General features: G+C 43.5%; 1 protein-coding gene across 1 annotated transcript in view; it reads right to left on the reverse strand.

The window, feature by feature from the left end:
- Window positions 1-2,560: 2,560 nt before the first annotated feature.
- Window positions 2,561-19,449, reverse strand: part of LOC106568302 (zinc finger SWIM domain-containing protein 6) — a 63,349-nt gene continuing 46,460 nt past the window's right edge. The window contains exons 8-14 of the mRNA XM_014138514.2: window positions 18,955-19,101; window positions 14,234-14,494; window positions 14,005-14,140; window positions 12,334-12,491; window positions 12,041-12,204; window positions 7,176-7,257; window positions 2,561-6,979 (exon numbers count right to left, since the gene is read on the reverse strand). Coding sequence (XP_013993989.1) covers window positions 6,117-6,979; window positions 7,176-7,257; window positions 12,041-12,204; window positions 12,334-12,491; window positions 14,005-14,140; window positions 14,234-14,494; window positions 18,955-19,101 — 1,811 coding nt within the window. The 3' untranslated portion in view covers window positions 2,561-6,116. The remainder of the gene's footprint in view (window positions 6,980-7,175; window positions 7,258-12,040; window positions 12,205-12,333; window positions 12,492-14,004; window positions 14,141-14,233; window positions 14,495-18,954; window positions 19,102-19,449) is intronic.

The following is a 19,449-nucleotide window of genomic DNA, read 5'->3' on the forward strand; positions in this document are numbered from 1 at the left end:
CACCTTTGCTAGACAGCTCTCCGCCTCGTTCGAGAATGTTGTGTTTAGGGGCTGGCTGTCTCCTGATAAAGTATCAAAGCACTGCTGTGAAACAAATCACAAAACAAGACGTGTCCATCAACACCAGACTTTTACAACGGGTCATTTCCTGTCCAGAGAGGAAGTGGAATGCAGACATCCACTAGTGCAGTGGTCGTTAGACTGAAATGGATACGGAGTCTCCTTCCTCTGGAGTCTGGACAGTCTCTGTGGTGATGTAAAGGAGTAGGATAAAGTTGACCCTTGACAGACAGATCAAAGCTCCTCTCTCCTTACCTCTCTGACCAGCTGTTTCTGTAGCAGGAAGGAGACGCATCACCATGAGAGACAGGATGGGAAGTGACTGATGGGTGTGACGGCAGACACAGGATTTGAACCAATTTAATGAGATGAGTAAGTGCTGGGCTGGATCAGAAATGTGTGCACCCTCAGGATCCCCCAAGAATAGATGGAGAAACAGTAGATTAGTTGCCAGTACTGAGAGGTGATATTACCTCAGCTATAGTTGCCAGTACTGAGAGGTGATATTACCTCAGCTATAGTTGCCAGTACTGAGAGGTGATATTACCTCAGCTATAGTTGCCAGTACTGAGAGGTGATATTACCTCAGCTATAGTTGCCAGTACTGAGAGGTGATATTACCTCAGCTATAGTTGCCAGTACTGAGAGGTGATATTACCTCAGCTATAGTTGCCAGTACTGAGAGGTGATATTACCTTAGCTTTAAACACAAACTTCTCTCTGGTCAAGGCTGTAACAGTTTGTTCTTCCAGAGGTAATGAGAGAACAGAAATCTGGAGAGAGAGAGAGAAAGACAGATGCAGAGAAAGAACATTGCCGTCCCAGATGGACTGGGAACCATGTGGCATTCCCGGGAACGAGAACAGGAATGGGATCATGGTCTGGTTCAGCCAGGATGTGTGTGTGTGTGTGTCCCAGCTGATCTCTGGTGCCAGATATGGGCTTACAGAAACACTCCACTGCCTGGCTATTTATACAGGAGATACACTCACTGACGTGGATACTGTAAATAAAATAAAATGTATTTAAAAGCCCTTTTTACATCAGCATGTCATAAAGTGCTTATCCATAAACCCAGCCTAAAACCCCAAACAATGAAGATGTAGAAGTACATCTGTACGATTCAAAGTGTGTGTGTGTGTGTATGTAACGCTCATTTATCATGAAAACCCCCAGTCTCAGTTTCTCTAACACCTTCTGAGAAGGGGGGGACTACATCTTGGAGTATATCTATATAATAGTGCATGTTAGAGTCCTGACAGGGGACAGCTCAGTCCTGACTCTGGTCCTGACTAGTCAGGTACAGACCTTTCTCCCTGTTTCAGGGACATGTATAAGAGGTCAGTCTTATCTTGCTCTCCCAAATACATAGGAAGGCGGAGATATATAGGCCTAATCTCAACCCCAACTTTTTTTTTTTTTTTATCTGGTTCCTGTTCAGTAGAGTTCATTGTAAGCTTGGGGATTTACTGTGGTCAGAACTGATACACACAAAACACTTCACAGGTAGTAAATCCAGACAGTGGTGATTGATTTGAATGGAACGACTACTGGGGGCGAGGGGGTCAAAACATTGTCAACAATAAGACAAGCCATAAGGCTGCTGAATAACTAATCAAAAATGGCCGCCGGTCTATTACATTACCCACCCCCCCATTTGTTTTTACACTGCTGCTACTCGCTGTTTATTATCTATGCATAGTCACTTCACCTCTACCTACATGTGTAAATTACCTCTAACCTGTACCCCCGCACACTGACTTGGTACCAGTACCCCCTGTATATGGCCTCGTTATTGTTATGTTACTTTTTTACTTTAGTTTATTTGGTAAATATTACTTCTTGAACTGCACTGTTGGTTAAGGGCTTGTAAGTAAGCATTTCATGGTAAGGTCTACACTTGTTGTATTCGGCGCATGTGACAAATAAAGTTTGATTTGAAATTGTTTAGAGTAATTGGGGCTGTTCCTGTTCCTCCATCCCCCTCTCTTTGTGGTTCCAACTCAAACTTCCTGTCCCCTCTACAGCCCCCCTAGATGCTGTTAACGATAAAAGACAGGAAGAGGAAGGAATCTTCCTATCGTCATCTAACCAAGTAAACTAAAGTGTCCAGCCTGTATCACAAAAAAAGATCTAGGGGAAATACTACTTTTGAATTCCACAGAATCATCTGGAGTGGAATGTTTACATCTCTCTATTAGAAACATCACGGAATATCAGGAGTGATAAAGAACAGAACACTTGGAATACTCCCCAAATACACTAAACACTAACACTGTTTCGAGGAAACAAGTGAGCAGGGAAAAAAAACCTTTCCTTTCTACTACTACTCTCAGTGGATTCATCGTTTCCCAGGAGAGGTCCAGCGTTTCACTCACTTACATTCTGGGATAAAAGAAAGGAAAACAGTGTTTCTCCTTTTTCCACTGATGATGCAGTGTGTAAAATAGCAGAACTAGGAACCTTCAAAAATAAATGCAATTAAACACTACACAAGATCTCCTCTCAAAAAACAAATTTTAATTAAAACAAAAAAGTTCAATCATTAACAAGTTTATAAAACAGTGATTTAGTTACATAAATAAATTGATATTGGTGTATCAAATCTGAATTTTAACATCATGAGCAATGTTGACACGGTTGAAGAAGTACAATCGTTTACCTATCATAATAAATAAAATGGAACATGAACGATATTTGTCTCTGGACAAAGGACCTATGGACAAACCTCTAGGGGAGGAGGGGACAAGAGACACCCCAAAACAAACAGAGGAGAAGGGCTTTTTAAAGCACAGAACACAGAACCATTCCGCTAAAAATGAAAAGACACTAAAAGTTGTAACCAAAGTCGGTTGGCTTTTTCAATTCAATGAACAAAGTTTGGTAGTCAGAACTCCCGTTTGGTTGTTTTAAAGCGTTAAGACAAGGCAAGAAAGAAGGCTGTTCTCGTTGAATAATTCTAGAGAGATAACTAAAAAGTTAAAAAAGGAGAAACATATAAAAAAGCGTAACAAAACAAAATTGAACAGTCAAGACCAACATAGCAACTTTCCGTCCTGCACAGTCAAGGAGTCGACAGAAGAGGCATGTTGTAGGTTCGTTGTAGAGGCATGTACATGTTTTCATTTGTTGTTGTGCATATAATGGAGATTCTTTTTTGTGACTTGAACACTGTGGAAGGAGACATGATGCGTGAACAAACCAAATTTCACCACAGCATATTACTATGCTAATTATTAGTAAAGAGTCAGGGATTATGTCGGATCTACATTTCACGGCTTCGTAGGCACTGGGCCGGAGTTCTCCATTTGTAATGCTAAGGCTCACTGATCGGGCTCCTGGGCAGTTTCTCTCTCTTTCTCTCCTCTTATACCACGCTGCCCAATACAACTGTGTTCAACTGGAGGATACATATATTTTGCTGGTCCATACAAAATACAACATCCATGTCATTTTTTGCAAACAGCCGGATCCTGTCAAGCAGTCCAGTGGATGTCAGTCTGTCTGTCTCTCCGGGGTCGCCCAGCTAACAGTCCTACTGAGATGACCCCTAACCTTTGACCATTGTCCTGGCCCCTGATGACGCAACGCGACACGTTTTAAAAGTCCTTCTGATATGTTTTGGTTATAAAAACCATGGTACTGCAGCTTCAAGTATTTTGCATTACATAGAATATGATTTAATAAATTAGTTAACGTATACATTTGTTTTCAATATTCAGACATATACTATCATATATACAGTACAATAAAATGCTCTCATTCTCTCTTTTTTATTTTCCTTTGCTTTTTTTGTTGAGAAATCCCTGAGAATGTATGTTGATAGTTGCTAAGTTTCCACAAGCGCAAGCACTATGACAGTATAATTGTGTTTTTCTGCAAGTGTGTGTTTACAGGTTGTTTCTGGAACTGCATGAGTTTCTGAATGTGTCCGTTACTATGTGTTTCTGCACGTGTCTAAAGCATCAGGGTAAACAACACTGCAGAGCCTCAGCAGACAGTCAGCCTGGAGTTGGTGATCCCTGTTACTAAAGCCTCAGCAGACAGTCAGCCTGGAGTTGGTGATCCCTGTTACTAAAGCCTCAGCAGACAGTCAACCTGGAGTTGGGGATCCCTGTTACTAAAGCCACAGCAGACAGTCAGCCTGGAGTTGGTGATCCCTGTTACTAAAGCCTCAGCAGACAGTCAGCCTGGAGTTGGTGATCTCTGTTACTAAAGCCTCAGCAGACAGTCAACCTGGAGTTGGTGATCCCTGTTACTAAAGCCACAGCAGACAGTGAGCCTGGAGTTGGTGATCCCTGTTACTAAAGCCACAGCAGACAGTCAGCCTGGAGTTGGTGATCTCTGTTACTAAAGCCACAGCAGACAGTCAGCCTGGAGTTGGTGATCCCTGTTACTAAAGCCTCAGCAGACAGTCAGCCTGGAGTTGGTGATCTCTGTTACTAAAGCCACAGCAGACAGTCAGCCTCGAGTTGGTGATCCCTGTTACTAAAGCCACAGCAGACAGTCAACCTGGAGTTGGTGATCTCTGTTACTAAAGCCACAGCAGACAGTCAACCTGGAGTTGGTGATCTCTGTTACTAAAGCCACAGCAGACAGTCAACCTGGAGTTGATGATCCCTGTTACTAAAGCCTCAGCAGACAGTCAGCCTGGAGTTGGTGATCTCTGTTACTAAAGCCACAGCAGACAGTCAGCCTGGAGTTGGTGATCTCTGTTACTAAAGCCACAGCAGACAGTCAACCTGGAGTTGGTGATCTCTGTTACTAAAGCCACAGCAGACAGTCAGCCTGGAGTTGGTGATCTCTGTTACTAAAGCCACAGCAGACAGTCAGCCTGGAGTTGGTGATCTCTGTTACTAAAGCCTCAGCAGACAGTCAACCTGGAGTTGGTGATCCCTGTTACTAAAGCCACAGCAGACAGTCAGCCTAGAGTTGATGATCCCTGTTACTAAAGCCACAGCAGACAGTCAGCCTGGAGTTGGTGATCCCTGTTACTAAAGCCACAGCAGACAGTCAACCTGGAGTTGGTGATCCCTGTTACTAAAGCCACAGCAGACAGTCAGCCTGGAGTTGATGATCCCTGTTACTAAAGCCACAGCAGACAGTCAACCTGGAGTTGGTGATCCCTGTTACTAAAGCCACAGCAGACAGTCAGCCTGGAGTTGGTGATCCCTGTTACTAAAGCCACAGCAGACAGTCAGCCTGGAGTTGGTGATCCCTGTTACTAAAGCCACAGCAGACAGTCAACCTGGAGTTGGTGATCTCTGTTACTAAAGCCACAGCAGACAGTCAACCTGGAGTTGGTGATCCCTGTTACTAAAGCCACAGCAGACAGTCAGCCTGGAGTTGGTGATCTCTGTTACTAAAGCCACAGCAGACAGTCAGCCTGGAGTTGGTGATCCCTGTTACTAAAGAGAAAAAAAACAAGAAATTGAAGACTGAACTGGATAGTGAACTGTTTGTGTTGTTATTTAACTGTTAACACACACTGACTACACTGAGTGGGGGAAGGAAGGGCTAAGGACAAGGGGGGAATAAAGCTGGCTCCGTACGAGGTACTGGTCACGTCTGATGGAGTTGCTCTGTTTGGTTTTAAGCCTTGTTTGTCTCATTGTCTCTGAGCTGTGAGCATTTGAACAGAGGGGGACAGGAGTGCTATGTGGACATCTCGCCACTGGACAACATATACTCAGTGTAAAAAGATTTTATTTTTCTCTTTAGTTCTCTCTCTCTCTCTCTCTCTCTACACTCTTTCACACTGTCTTTATACATAAAGGGACACGCACACACACACACACACACACACACACACACACACTTCCACAACATGACAATTGTATTTTTTGTTCGCTTGTTTGTGAACTAAATAGGGTCTATACACATTAATACCGATGTGGCCTTTGTTGTTTTCAGGTTTTTCTTTCACTTTTTCCATCACTTTTTAAGTTAAAAGGGATACAAAGGCAGAATCAAGTAAAAGGGGGCGTGATCGCTCTCAATCTCCATCTCAATAGATCCATCGACCAATCACAATAGTTTTTAAGTTTAGTCTTTCGTCAACCGAACCTCTCCCGTACGAGCATCATGAGTTTCTTCTTGCCCTTGTAGATCTGTTTGAGGTTGTCTATGAACTGGGTAAACTGGATGTGTCCGTCCTGGGCCATGAGGAACGTCTCTCTGGCCTTACTGAGGAACTCTATAAACTCGCTGTAGTGGCGCGGGCTGATGTGCGTGAGGCGAGAGTGCGTGGTGTTGATGTAGGCTCCGATGGTGGCGTCCAGCAGCTGCCTGAGTGGAGCCTTGTCCAGCGACATCAGCTTCCCAGAGTTCCTGCGGCTGTGCAGCGCCACCATGCCCGGCGTGGTCAATGTGCACCGTCTCAAAATGTCTGACAGCACAGTGGCGCACTTCACACTTTTCACCACCAGGGGGATGACGGCAGCCAGCTCATTCTTCCCCAGAGAGTGACTCAGAGCGCAGGCCCACAGCACGTCGTTGATAGCTGGGTGGGTGTCCTGGTTGTAGCTGAGGTTAAGGTGGGCCATGGCTAGCGTGGCCAGCTTGTATGCCCTCATGGGATATCCTCTGTGCTCCATGTACCTGGCTATCGTAAAGAGCTGTGTGTAGCTCATCCCCGTGACGGCCGCGTCCAGAACGATCTGGTAGGCTGTCTCGAAGGCGATGTGGTCCTTCTCACAGAGGGTGAGGGCGGAGAGGGAACAGTTCTGGGGGTCCTTCATGGCACACTGGAGGGCCAGTGTCCGGGCGGAGGAGGCCAGGTTCTCCTGCTGGTGACAGTCCAGGTGCAGCCGGACGATGGTGGTGTTGGACATGACGGTGGTGGCCACGATGCTGGTGGCCTCGGTCGGGGTGAACAGGGTGAACCAACTCTGCATGATGCTGTCCAACGCATACACACCTACAGCAGTGGAGAGCAGAGGAGAAGGTGGTGAGGTCATGAAAATATGTTCTACACACACATACATCACCATACACCCCAGTTGATACACCACAGTTGACATTATGTAGATTGGAAATCGGAACCCATTCAACAACAGGATACTTCTGTTCGGCAGCCACACACACTGGAAAACAGCATTTGAATAGTAACTCACCAACTTCTGTGGCACAGGTGACCAGCCACCGTACCATCTCTCTCCTCCTCCAGTTCAACGTGGACAGAGTCATTCTCATCACCTTCAGGGAAGAAAGGAACAGGTACAGGTTAGGGAGGTGTGTTTGTTTGCTTGCTTGCGTGCATGCATATATATGTGTGTGTGTGTGTGTGTGTGTGTGTGTGTGTGTGTGTGTGTGTGTATAAATAACTCAGCAAAAAAATAATAAATGTCCTTTTTCAGGACCCTCTCAAAGATAATTCGTAAAAATCCAAATAACTTCACAGATCTTCATTGTAAAGGGTTTAAACACCGTTTCCCATGCTTGTTCAATGAACCATAAACAATTAATGAACATGCACCCGTGGAACGGTCGTCAAAACACTAACAACTTACAGATGGTAGGCAATTAAGGTCATAGTTATGAAAATTTAGGACACTAAAGAGGCCTTTCTACTGACTCTGAAAAGCACCAAAATAAAAAAGCTGCCCAGGGTCCCTGCTCATCTGCGTGAACGTGCCTTAGGCATGCTGCAAGGAGGCATGAGGACTGCAGATGTGGCGAGGGCAAAAAAATTGCAATGTCCGTACTGTGAGACGCCTAAGACAGCCCTACAGGGAGACAGGACGGACAGCTGATCGTCCTCGCAGTGGCAGACCACGTGTAACAACACCTGCACAGGACCGGTACATCCGAACATCACACCTGCGGGACAGATACAGGATGGCAACATCAACTGCACGAGTTACACCAGGAACGCACAATCCCTCCATCAGTGCTCAGACTGTCTGCAATAGGCTGAGAGAGGCTGAGGGCTTGTAGGCCTGTTGGAAGGCAGGTCCTCACCAGACATCACCGGCAACAACAACACCTATGGGCACAAACCCACCTTCGCTGGACCAGACAGGACTGGCAAAAAGTGCTCTTCACTGACGAGTCGCGGTTTTGTATCACCAGGGGTGATGGTCGGATTCGCATTTATTGTCGAAGGAATGAGCGTTACACCGAGGCCTGTACTCTGGAGTGGGATCGATTTGGAGGTGGAGGGTCCGTCAAGGTCTGGGGCGGTGTGTCACAGCATCATCAGACTGAGCTTGTTGTCATTGCCGGCAATCTCAACGCTGTGCATTACAGGGAAGACATCCTCCTCCCTCATGTGGTACCCTTCCTGCAGGCTCATCCTGACATGACCCTCCAGCATGACAATGCCACCAGCCATACTGCTCGTTCTGTGTAGGATTTCCTGCAGGACAGGAATGTCAGTGTTCTGCTACGGCTAGCGAAGAGCCTGTTGGATCGGAGGGTGAGAGCTAGGGCCATTCCCAACAGAAATGTCCGGGAACTTGCAGGTCCCTTGGTGGAAGAGTGGGGTAACATCTCACAGCAAGAACTGGCAAATCTGGTGCTGTCCATGAGGAGGAGATGCACTGCAGTACTTAATGCAGCTGGTGGCCACACCAGATACTGACTGTTACTTTTGATTTTGACCACCCTTTGTTGAGGGACACATTATTCCATACCTGTTAGTCACGTCTGTGGAACTTGTTCAGTTTATGTCTCAGTTGTTGAATCTTGATATGTTCATACAAATATTTACTTATTTTGTTAAGTTTGCTGAAAATAAACGCAGTTGACAGTGAGAGGATGTTTCTTTTTTTGCTGAGTGTATATGCAGTTGAAGTCTGAAGTGTACATACACTTAGGTTGGAGTCATTAAAACTCGTTTTTCAACCACTTCATAATATCTTTGTTAACAAACTTTAGTTTTGGCAAGACAATTAGGACATATACTTTGTGCATGACAAGTAATTTTTCCACCAATTGTTTACAGACAGATTATTTCAATGTATCACAATTCCAGTGGGTCAGAAGTTTACAAACACTAAGTTGACTGTGCCTTTCAACAGCTTGGAAAATTCCAGAAAATTATGTCATGGCTTTAGAAGCTTCTGATAGGCTAATTGACAACATTTGAGTCAATTGGAGGTGTACCTGTGGATGTATTTCAAGGCATACCTTCAAACTCAGTGCCTCTTTGCTTGACATCATAGGAAAATCAAAAGAAATCAGCCAAGACCTCAGAACAAAAATTGTAGACCTCCACAAGTCTGGTTCATCCCTGGGAGCAATTTCCAAACGCCTGAAGGTACCATGTTCATCTGTACAAACAATAGTACGCAAGTATAAACACAATGGGACCATGCAGACGTCATACAGCTCTGGAAGGAGACGCGTTCTGTTTCCTAGAGTACTTTGGTGCAAAAAGTGCAAATCAATCCCAAAACAACAGTAAAGGACCTTGTGAAGATGCTGGAGGAAACAGGTACAAAAGTATCTATATCCACAGTAAAATGAGTCCTATATCGACATAACATGAAAGGCTGCTCAGCAAGGAAGAAGCCACTGCTCCAAAACCTCCATAAAAAAGTTAGACTATGTTTTGCAACTGCACATAGAGACAAATATTGTACTTTTTGGAGAAATGTCCTCTGGTCTGATGAAACAAAAATAGAACTGTTTGGCCATAATGACCATTGTTATGTTTGGAGGAAAAAGGGGGAGGCGTGCAAGCCGAAGAACACCATCCCAACCGTGAAGCACAGCAGTGGCAGCATCATGTTGTGGGGATGCTTTGCTGCAGGAGGGACTGGTGCACTTCACAAAATAGATGGCATCATGAGGCAGGAAAATTATGTGGATATATTGAAGCAATATCAGTCAGGAAGTTAAAGCTTGGTCGCAAATGGGTCTTCCAAATGGACAATGACCCCAAGCGTACTTCCAAAGTTGTGGCAAAATAAGGACAACAAAGTCAAGGTATAGGAGTGGCCATCAAAAAACCCTGACCTCAATCCTATAGAAAATTTGTGGGCAGAACTGAAAAAGCCTGGGCGAGCAAGGAGGCCTACAAACCTGACTCCGTTATACCAGCTTATTACACCAACTTATTGTGGGAAGCTTGTGCAAGGCTACCCGAAACATTTGACCCAAGTTAAATTTAAAGGCAATGCTACCAAATACTAATTGAGTGTATGTAAACTTCTGACCCACTGGGAATGTGATGAAAGAAATAAAAGCTGAAATAAATCATTCTCTACTATTATTCTGACATTTCACCTTCTTAAAATAAAGTGGTGATTCTAACTGACCTAAAACAGGTTATTTGAACTAGGATTAAATGTCAGGAATTGTGAAAAACTGAGTTTAAAATGTATTCGGCTAAGGTGTATGTAAACTTCCGACTTCAACTGTATGTATGTATGTATGTATGTATGTATGTATGTATGTATGTATGTATGTATGTATGTATGTATGTATGTATGTACACTACCGGTCAAAAGTTTTAGAACACCTACATTTTTTGTTGTTGAAATTCACACAGTTTAATGTCTTAACGTACTCAAATTAAAGCATAGAACAAATAAACAAAACAATTACATGATTTATTTTTTGTTTAACAGAATGCAATCTACATTTTTGACTGAAAGTAGCCACCTTTTGCAGACACACTCGTGGCATTCTTTCTACAATGGAAATCAAATATTGCTCGGAAATTCCTTCCCAACACTGTTGCAGAAGTTCCCACAAATGTGTTGCACTTGTAGGTTGCTTTACTTTCACCCTTCTGCCCAGTTCATCCCAAACCAGCTCAATGGGGTTTAAGTCTGGAGACTGTGCAGGCCATTCCATGATTTGAAGCCTTCCGTCTTGTTCTTTTCTTCTAAGGTAGTTCTGACATAGCCTGGGGAGTATGTTCTGGGTCATTATCTTGCTGTAGGATGAACCCCTGACCAACTAGACGTACACCACTGAAAAATGCTGTGGTAGCCGTTTTGGTTCAGGGTGCCACTCACTCCGTGCAAGTCGCCGACTCTGGATCCAGCAAAGAGCCCCAGACCATCACGCTTCCTCCTCCATGTTTGACAGTTGGTGTCACACACTGAGGAACCATCCTTTCGCCTACTCAACGGCGTACCAAAACCCTGCGTGATGAACCGAAGATTACACATTTTGATTCATCAGTCCATAAGACCTTCTGCCAGTCTTCAGTAGTCCATTGGCAGTGCTTCATGGCCCAGGCAAGCCTCTTTTTCATATTTAGCAATGGCTTTCTTACTGCCACTCGACCTGTCAAACATGCAGCTCGAAGTCTTCTCTTCACAGTTGAAACTGAGACTTGATTACTTCGACCAGTGTTAAGCTGTGCTTGAAGAAGATGTCCTGTGAGTCGACTATCACCCAAGCTGTTGACTCTCAGAAACATGTCTTCTGATTCTGTTGTGGCTTTGGGTCTGCCAGACCTCTTCCTGTCAAAGTTTCAAGTGCTTTTTGATGGTGACACCTTGGCTTTCTTTGCAATTTCTCGAAAGGAAACACCTACACATTTAAGGGTTATAATGGTCTGTCTTCCTTTGTTAATTGCCTTTTTCCTCGCCATTATGATAGCAATATACTACTTCCTGTAGTACAATACTGTCCAAATAATGCTTAAGAGGGTGTAGTAACAGTCTGTTCCAACACCACTTTAATACAGACAGAGGGTTTGTAAGTAATCAACAAAAGTTGGGACACATGTAGGAATTTTTCGCATCAATTTTCAAAGCTTAATTTACTTCCATCGCTGCAGAACAGCTGTAAGTTGTTAACCCATTATTTGTTCCCTGAAAAAGGCCTTTTTAAATAACTGTGAAATGTACATTATTTTTCAGTTTTTGGTAACCTAAACATTTTTTAAACCTCTGGCAGTTTACCGCTTACCTTTGTACCATTTCAGGATATTCACTGGACTTGAACTGCATAAATGTCTATAAAACTGGGAAAATGGGGGTGGCTAAAACATTTGACCGTAGGGGAAATATGTTACCTGAAGGCCCAGCTCCAGTGAGACTTTAAGCAGTGTGAGGTCTGGCAGGCTGTCCATCAGAGTAGCGATCTTGAAGGCATCCTGAGCCAGTTTGAAGATGTGAGACGAGGAGTGGATGTTCTTCTGGATGGACTCTAACACCGTTTCTAACTTACGCCCATCACCTGAGAGACAAAAACCCAATTTAAAACCACCTATTTGCAGAAAAAAAAACATTGTCTGAGCATGTGTGTATTTTTGTGTTTGTACAGTGTGTGTGTTCGTACATACAGTACGTTTGTTTGTGTACGTACCTTTGGCTGCGGTAAGCATGGTGGAGGCCAGTTCACATTGTTGTGACTCTATGTGAGACAGAGTGAACCAGCGAGGGTAGCGGTTAGGGACCATAGATACTATATGGTGAGGTCTGGATAGATCACCTGATGGAGCCGTGGTTTCCAGGACCGGTAACCTAAAGACACACATTTAATACACTGATGTTTAATATAACTGTTTTGCTTCTAATAAGGAAGCATGGGCCTTTAAGGGGTCTTCTAAGGCTTATGGGAAATCCTGGTCTCTCTGCAAGATTCAGTACTTCTGTTAAAACAGAGTTCAGAAATAGAAAGTCTTCATGCCACTTGCTATATCTGATGCTGATTCTAGACTGGGTTGTTGAAAATAAAGATTTAAATATAATACAATTCAGAAGAGTTTAACATGGGCAAAATTAAATAAAGTTGTATAAAAGTTTCATAAGCCTCTCAACGGTCAGAAAGATACCCAAATGAAACCCCACGTCATAAACGAGTGCACAAAACATTATGGACACCTGCCCTTTCCATGACAGACTGACCAGGTGAAAGCTGGATTACTGATGCCACCTGTTAAATCCAGTGTAGATGAAAGGGAGGAGACAGGTTAAACAAGGATTTATGCTTTGAGACATGGATTGTGTGTGTGCCATTCAAATGGTAAATAGGCAAGACAAAAGATTTAAGTGCCTTTGGGAGAGACAGACAGGGAGAGAGAGGGAGAGACAGACAGGGAGAGAGAGAGGGAGAGACAGACAGGGAGAGAGAGGGGAGAGACAGACAGGGAGAGAGGGGGAGAGACAGACAGGGAGAGAGAGGGAGAGACAGACTCTCACTGTTAACTGCGTAAATATTTGTATGAACATAACAGGATTCAACAACTGAGACATAAACTGATTGTGCGTTCCTGGTGTAACTCAGGCAGTTGTTGTTGCCATCCTGTACCTGTCCCGCAGGTGTGATGTTCGGATGTACCGATCCCGTGCAGGTGTTGTTACACGTGGTCTGCCACTGCTAGGACAACCAGCTGTCCGTCCTGTCTCCCTGTAGCGCTGTCTTAGGCGTCTCACAGTACAGACATTGAAATGTATTTCCCTTGCCACATCTGCAGTCCTCATGCCTCCTTGCAGCATGCCTAAGGCATGTTCACGCAGATGAGCAGGGACCCTGGGCATCTTTCTTTTGGTGTTTTTCCAGTCAGTAGAAAGGCCTCTTTAGTGTCCTACACTTTCATAACTGTGACCTTAATTGCCTACCGTCTGTAAGCTGTTAGTGTCTTAACGACCGTTCCACAGGTGCATGTTCATTAATTGTTTATGGTTCATTGAACAAGCATGGGAAACAGTGTTAAACCCTTTACAATTAAGATCTGTGAAGTTATCTTTGAAAGACAGGGTCCTGAAAAAGGGATGTTTCTTTTTTTGCTGAGTTGATATATAAATAAAACTGTATTATTCAACCAACCATTCTCCTGAACTCATTTTAAGTGCTGTTTAATTATTTAATAAGGATTCCAGCGAAAGGGAGCTTTGTGATTAAACAGCACCCAGGATAGCTTCCTGTCTCGTCACAGACACACACACAGAATTTGAGACTCAAATGAGGCTGAGCTCCTTTTTCAACTGAAGTGTTATTTTCTGATACAGGTTTGTGTGTGCGTTTTGTACTCACCTCATGGCTCTCAGTGCAATTTTGTACGCCAGTTCAGCGTCGTGAGGTAGTAGGGAGGTGAAGAGATACTTGGCGAAAGTATGCATGGGAACACTCTCTCTGTAGAGCAACTCTCCTAGACCACTGTATGGACCAGCTACAGGAGACAGAATACCGGGTTAGGGAGTAGAGGTAGAGAGAGAGGGTGTGGGTGTGTGTGTGTATGTGTGTGTGTATATCTCCCCCTCACCCTCTAGCAGGAAGACTGCTTGCTTGCGGAAGATCTTGACCAGGGCATCATTCAGTTCCACTTCCTGGAGCTTGGCCAATAGCTGCTCTTCGTTGCGACACACCTTCTCCTGGGCGTATAGGCCATCAGGCATCACCCTCTGCTGCCCTAAGCCAATCAGAGCCGCCTCTACAGCCAGTGCTACGAACGATTGGCCATCGTCCAGGAAGTGTTGTGCTGGGAAGAGGTGGGGCTCCGACCTTTTGGCTGAACTCACAGAGCCTGTAGAAAGAAAAAGAAAGAAACGAAACAAAAGAAACCACATAAAAAAACAGCACGTCTTTGAAATGTTACCAAATCTAATACAGTGAAACAGCAAGGTTGTGGATCAACCTGTCAGATTCAATACAGCAAGGTAGTGGATCAATCTGTCAGATTCAATCTACAGCAAGGTAGTGGATCAATCTGTCAGATTCAATCTACAGCAAGGTAGTGGATCAATCTGTCAGATTCAATCTACAGCAAGGTAGTGGATCAACCTGTCAGATTCAATCTACAGCAAGGTTGTGGATCAACCTGTCAGATTCAATCTACCGCAAGGTTGTGGATCAACCTGTCAGATTCAATCTACAGCAAGGTAGTGGATCAACCTGTCAGATTCAATCTACAGCAAGGTAGTGGATCAACCTGTCAGATTCAATCTACAGCAAGGTTGTGGATCAACCTGTCAGATTCAATCTACAGCAAGGTTGTGGATCAACCTGTCAGATTCAATACAGCAAGGTAGTGGATCAATCTGTCAGATTCAATACAGCAAGGTAGTGGATCAACCTGTCAGATTCAATCTACAGCAAGGTTGTGGATCAACCTGTCAGATTCAATCTACCGCAAGGTTGTGGATCAACCTGTCAGATTCAATCTACCGCAAGGTTGTGGATCAACCTGTCAGATTCAATCTACCGCAAGGTTGTGGATCAACCTGTCAGATTCAATCTACAGCAAGGTTGTGGATCAACCTGTCAGATTCAATCTACAGCAAGGTTGTGGATCAACCTGTCAGATTCAATCTACAGCAAGGTTGTGGATCAACCTGTCAGATTCAATCTACAGCAAGGTTGTGGATCAACCTGTCAGATTCAATCTACAGCAAGGTTGCTGTAGATTGAATCTGTGTTCAGTAAGGTTATTATAGTAAATTAAAACTGAAACTCAACTGAAATATATATAATTAACAAAATCGGTAAAAAAATACAAATAAAAAACACACTACTATTATTATCTTTGACTCGAAAACAAAATAAAAACCATCTTGAATTATGTTCAGTTTTAGTTTTTGAGAGGCAAAAATCGAATGAGGTTTTCAAGCTTTTTCCCCTAGTGGGATTTTCAAGCTTCTGAATCTGGCGGGGCACATTGAGATTGACTTTATAATTTACTGATAGACTCAGTGAGATAACGAGCAGCCCCGCAGAGATTGGGCACATTTGAGTGGCAAGGCTAAAGAAATCAACTGTAGACAAAAGTCAAGGAGTGGAGTTGGGGGAGGTGACTCTGTAACAGTCGGACACTAATGTGGTTTTCTAACAGCAAGGCTCAGATCAACATGGCAGTGTTGCCACTGTTTCTAAAAAGGTTTTCTTTATAATGTCCCACCCCCATATCACACACTGAAAGCATATTATTATTATGCATGATGCAGAATTAATTAGAGAGAGCCTCAAATCACATGTATTTCTATATATCCACTGTACACATAAATTAAGGAAAATTGGTCCCTGTTTCAGTCATGTGTTTGGTCACATTCGTGTGAGTCAAACAAAAAAACCCTAATGATTATTTGACAATAGAGCCTCCCACCGTGCAGGCGATGGCTGCAGGATGAAGTCCGTGAGGAGCAACTGCAGAAACTTGCAATCGACTGCAGTCAAAACTTCACCTTAGACCACATAATTTTTGTAAAGTTCATGCAGTCGACATGTCTGACAATTATTTTCCCCAGAATGCAACACACTTTAAAAAGGTGCGTCTTTTGAGATGAGCACGATGCAAGACTGCTCTCACACGGTCACACCGAGTATCTGCGCATGTGCACCGGTGCGCTTCACGCTGCTACAACCTGGTAGCTACTGAACCAAAACAGTGAAGAAGTTTAGCGTCGCGCTTCAACGCTCCTGGTTGTTGACCCACTACTACTGTTTACTTCATGTATCTACGTCATCTCACTGAGTCTACCTTTAAACCTAACCTATGAACTGACCCATCACCTTATACATTACTGCCTCACAGTGGCAAGAAGTGACATCCCCCCACAAACAGTGTATTGGATAGGCTTCTTTCTGTCACTAACATAAAAACTAAATCATATAAAAACGAAATACATTTTTATAAAGCTTTAACTCAATAAAAATGAAGAAAGTGGATCTGAAAACAAACTAAAACTAAGCTGAATTTCAAATAAAACCTTAAAAACGAATATAAATAAAAACACAAAACTATAATAACCTACAATACAGTCACCTCCATTATTATGAAATTAGCTCTGTGCTGTCCCAGAACACTACAACATGCCATTTCAGTGATGCAGAGCTACTGGGTGTCCAGGTGTTAGTTTAACCTCCAGCACCAACACACCAGATACGGATATAGTCGGATATAGTCTACAGTCTGCACCAAAATGACTTATTTCAACCAAGGCCAAAGTCTCTTAGGGCTTCACAATGATCAATGTTTGATGTGCTGGTTCCGTAATTGAGATATATACGTTGATCAAAAATATAAACGCAAGATGTAAAAGTGTTGGTCCCATGTTTCATGAGCTGAAATAAAAGATCCCAGAAATGTTCCATAGCAACAAAAAGCTTATTTCTCTCACATTTTGTGCACAAATTTGTTTACATCCCTGTTAGTGAGTACTTCACCATTGCCAAGATAATCTATCCACCTGACAGGTGTGGCATATCAAGAAGCTGATTAAACAGCATGCTCATTACATAGGTGCACCTTGTTCTGGGGACAATAAAAAGCCACTAAAATGTGCGGTTTTGTCACACAACACAATGCCACAGATGTCTCAAGTTGAGGGAGCTTGCAATTGGCATGCTGACTGCAGGAATGTCCACCAGAGCTGTTGCCAGAGGATTTAATGCTAATTTATTTACCATAAGCCACCTCCAACGTCATTTTAGAGAATTTGGCAGTACGTCCAACCGGCCTCCCAACCGCAGACCACATGAATGCCGTTGTGTGGGTGAGCGGTTTGCTGATGTCAACGTTGTGAACAGAGTGCCCCATGGTGGAGGTGGGGTTATGGTATGGGCAGGCATAAGCTGTGGACAATGAACCCAATTGCATTTTATCGATGGCAATTTGAATGCACAGGGATACCGTGACGAGATCCTAAGGCCCATTGCCGTGCCATTCATCCACCGCCATCACCTCATGTTGAGGTGTTGAGGAATGATAATGCATGGCCCCATGTCGCAAGGTACTGTGTGTGTCCAAACTTCTGAATGGTACTGTGTGTGTGTGTGTGTGTGTGTGTGTGTGTGTGTGTGTGTGTGTGTGTATATACATACACTACCGTTCAAAGGTTTGGAGTCACTTAGAAATGTCCTTGTTTTTGAAAGAAAATAACATTTTTGTCCATTAAAATAACATAAAATTGATCAGAAATACAGTGTAGACATTGTTAATGTTGTGTAGACATTGTTAATGTTGTAAATGACTACTGTAGCTGGAAACGGCAGATTTGTTATGGAATATCTACATAGGCGTACAGAGGCCCATTATCAGCAACCATCACTCCTGTGTTCCAATAACACGTTGTGTTAGCTAATCCAAGTTTATCATTTTAAAAGGCTAATTGATCATTAGAAAACCATTTTGCAATTATGTTAGCACAGCTGAAAACTGCTGTTCTGATTAAAGAAGCAATAAAACTGGTATTTTTTAGATTAGTAGAGTATCTGGAGCATCAGCATTTGTGGGTTCGATTACAGGCTCAAAATGGCCAGAAACAAAGAACTTTCATCTGAAACTCATCAGTCTATTCTTGTTCTGAGAAATTATGGCTATTCCATGTGAGAAATTGCCAAGAAACTGAAGATCTCGTACAACGCTGTGTACTACTCCCTTCACAGAATAGCGCAAACTGGCTCTAACCAGAATAGAAAGAGGAGTGAGAGGCCCCGGTGCACAACTGAGCAAGAGGACAAGTACATTAAAGTGTCTAGTTTGAGAAACAGACGCCTCACAAGTACTCAACTGGCAGCCTCAATAAATAGTTCCCACAAAACACCAGTCTCAACGTCAAGAGTGAAGAGGCGACTCCGGGATGTTGGCCTTCTAGGCAGAGTTCCTCTGTCCAGTGTCTGTTCTTTTTGCCCATCTTAATATTTTATTTTTATTGGCCAGTCTGAGATATGGCTTTTCTTTGCAACCCTGCCTAGAAGGCCAGCATCCCGGAGTCGCCTCTTCACTGTTGACGTTGAGACTGGTGTTTTGCGGGTACTATTTAATGAAGCACACACAGTGTCTGGTCTAGAAGAAAAGGAACACTAGTACCTGTCTGACAGAACCAATCACACCCAATCATCACTGATGACATCACTAATTTCTTCCTCAGCCATCCTCCAATCACAGCTCATGAATAAGAGATGGAGCAGAATAAAAAAAAAAACTGTAGAATTACAATGCATTACATATGCAGGAAAGAGAGTGAGAAAGTGTGTGCGTACGTGTACCTGAGAAGTCTAGGAAGGCGTTGCCCCCCTCCTCGTCTCCCCGTCCAGTGTCCAGTAGGGTGCTGAACAGAGTGCCAATAGGGTCCAGCGGGTGGCCCACCCACCCCTCCATGTTAGTGACTGACGTCATGCCTTTATGGAGCAGCTCTGGAGAGGACACGGACCACATACTGTTATTACTCTATTTACACATTTAATACACAGTTATTACTCTATAGTTACACAGTTAACACACGTATTACTCTAGCTACGCAGTTAACACACGTATTACTCTAGCTACGCAGTTAACACACGTATTATCCTACGTATTTACGTATTAGGGTACCTGAGGTTTGATTATAAACTTTGTTTGACTTGTTTGGAGAAGTTTATTGGTAACGTTTGGGATTCATTTTGAAGGAGGGAAACCGGTGGATTATTGAATGAAGTGCGCCAGCTAAATTGAGTTTTTGGGGATATAAAGAAGGACTTTATCTAACAAAACGACCATTTGTG

This window comes from Salmo salar, chromosome ssa13 (assembly GCF_905237065.1).
Source record: "Salmo salar chromosome ssa13, Ssal_v3.1, whole genome shotgun sequence".
NCBI lineage: Eukaryota > Metazoa > Chordata > Actinopteri > Salmoniformes > Salmonidae > Salmo > Salmo salar.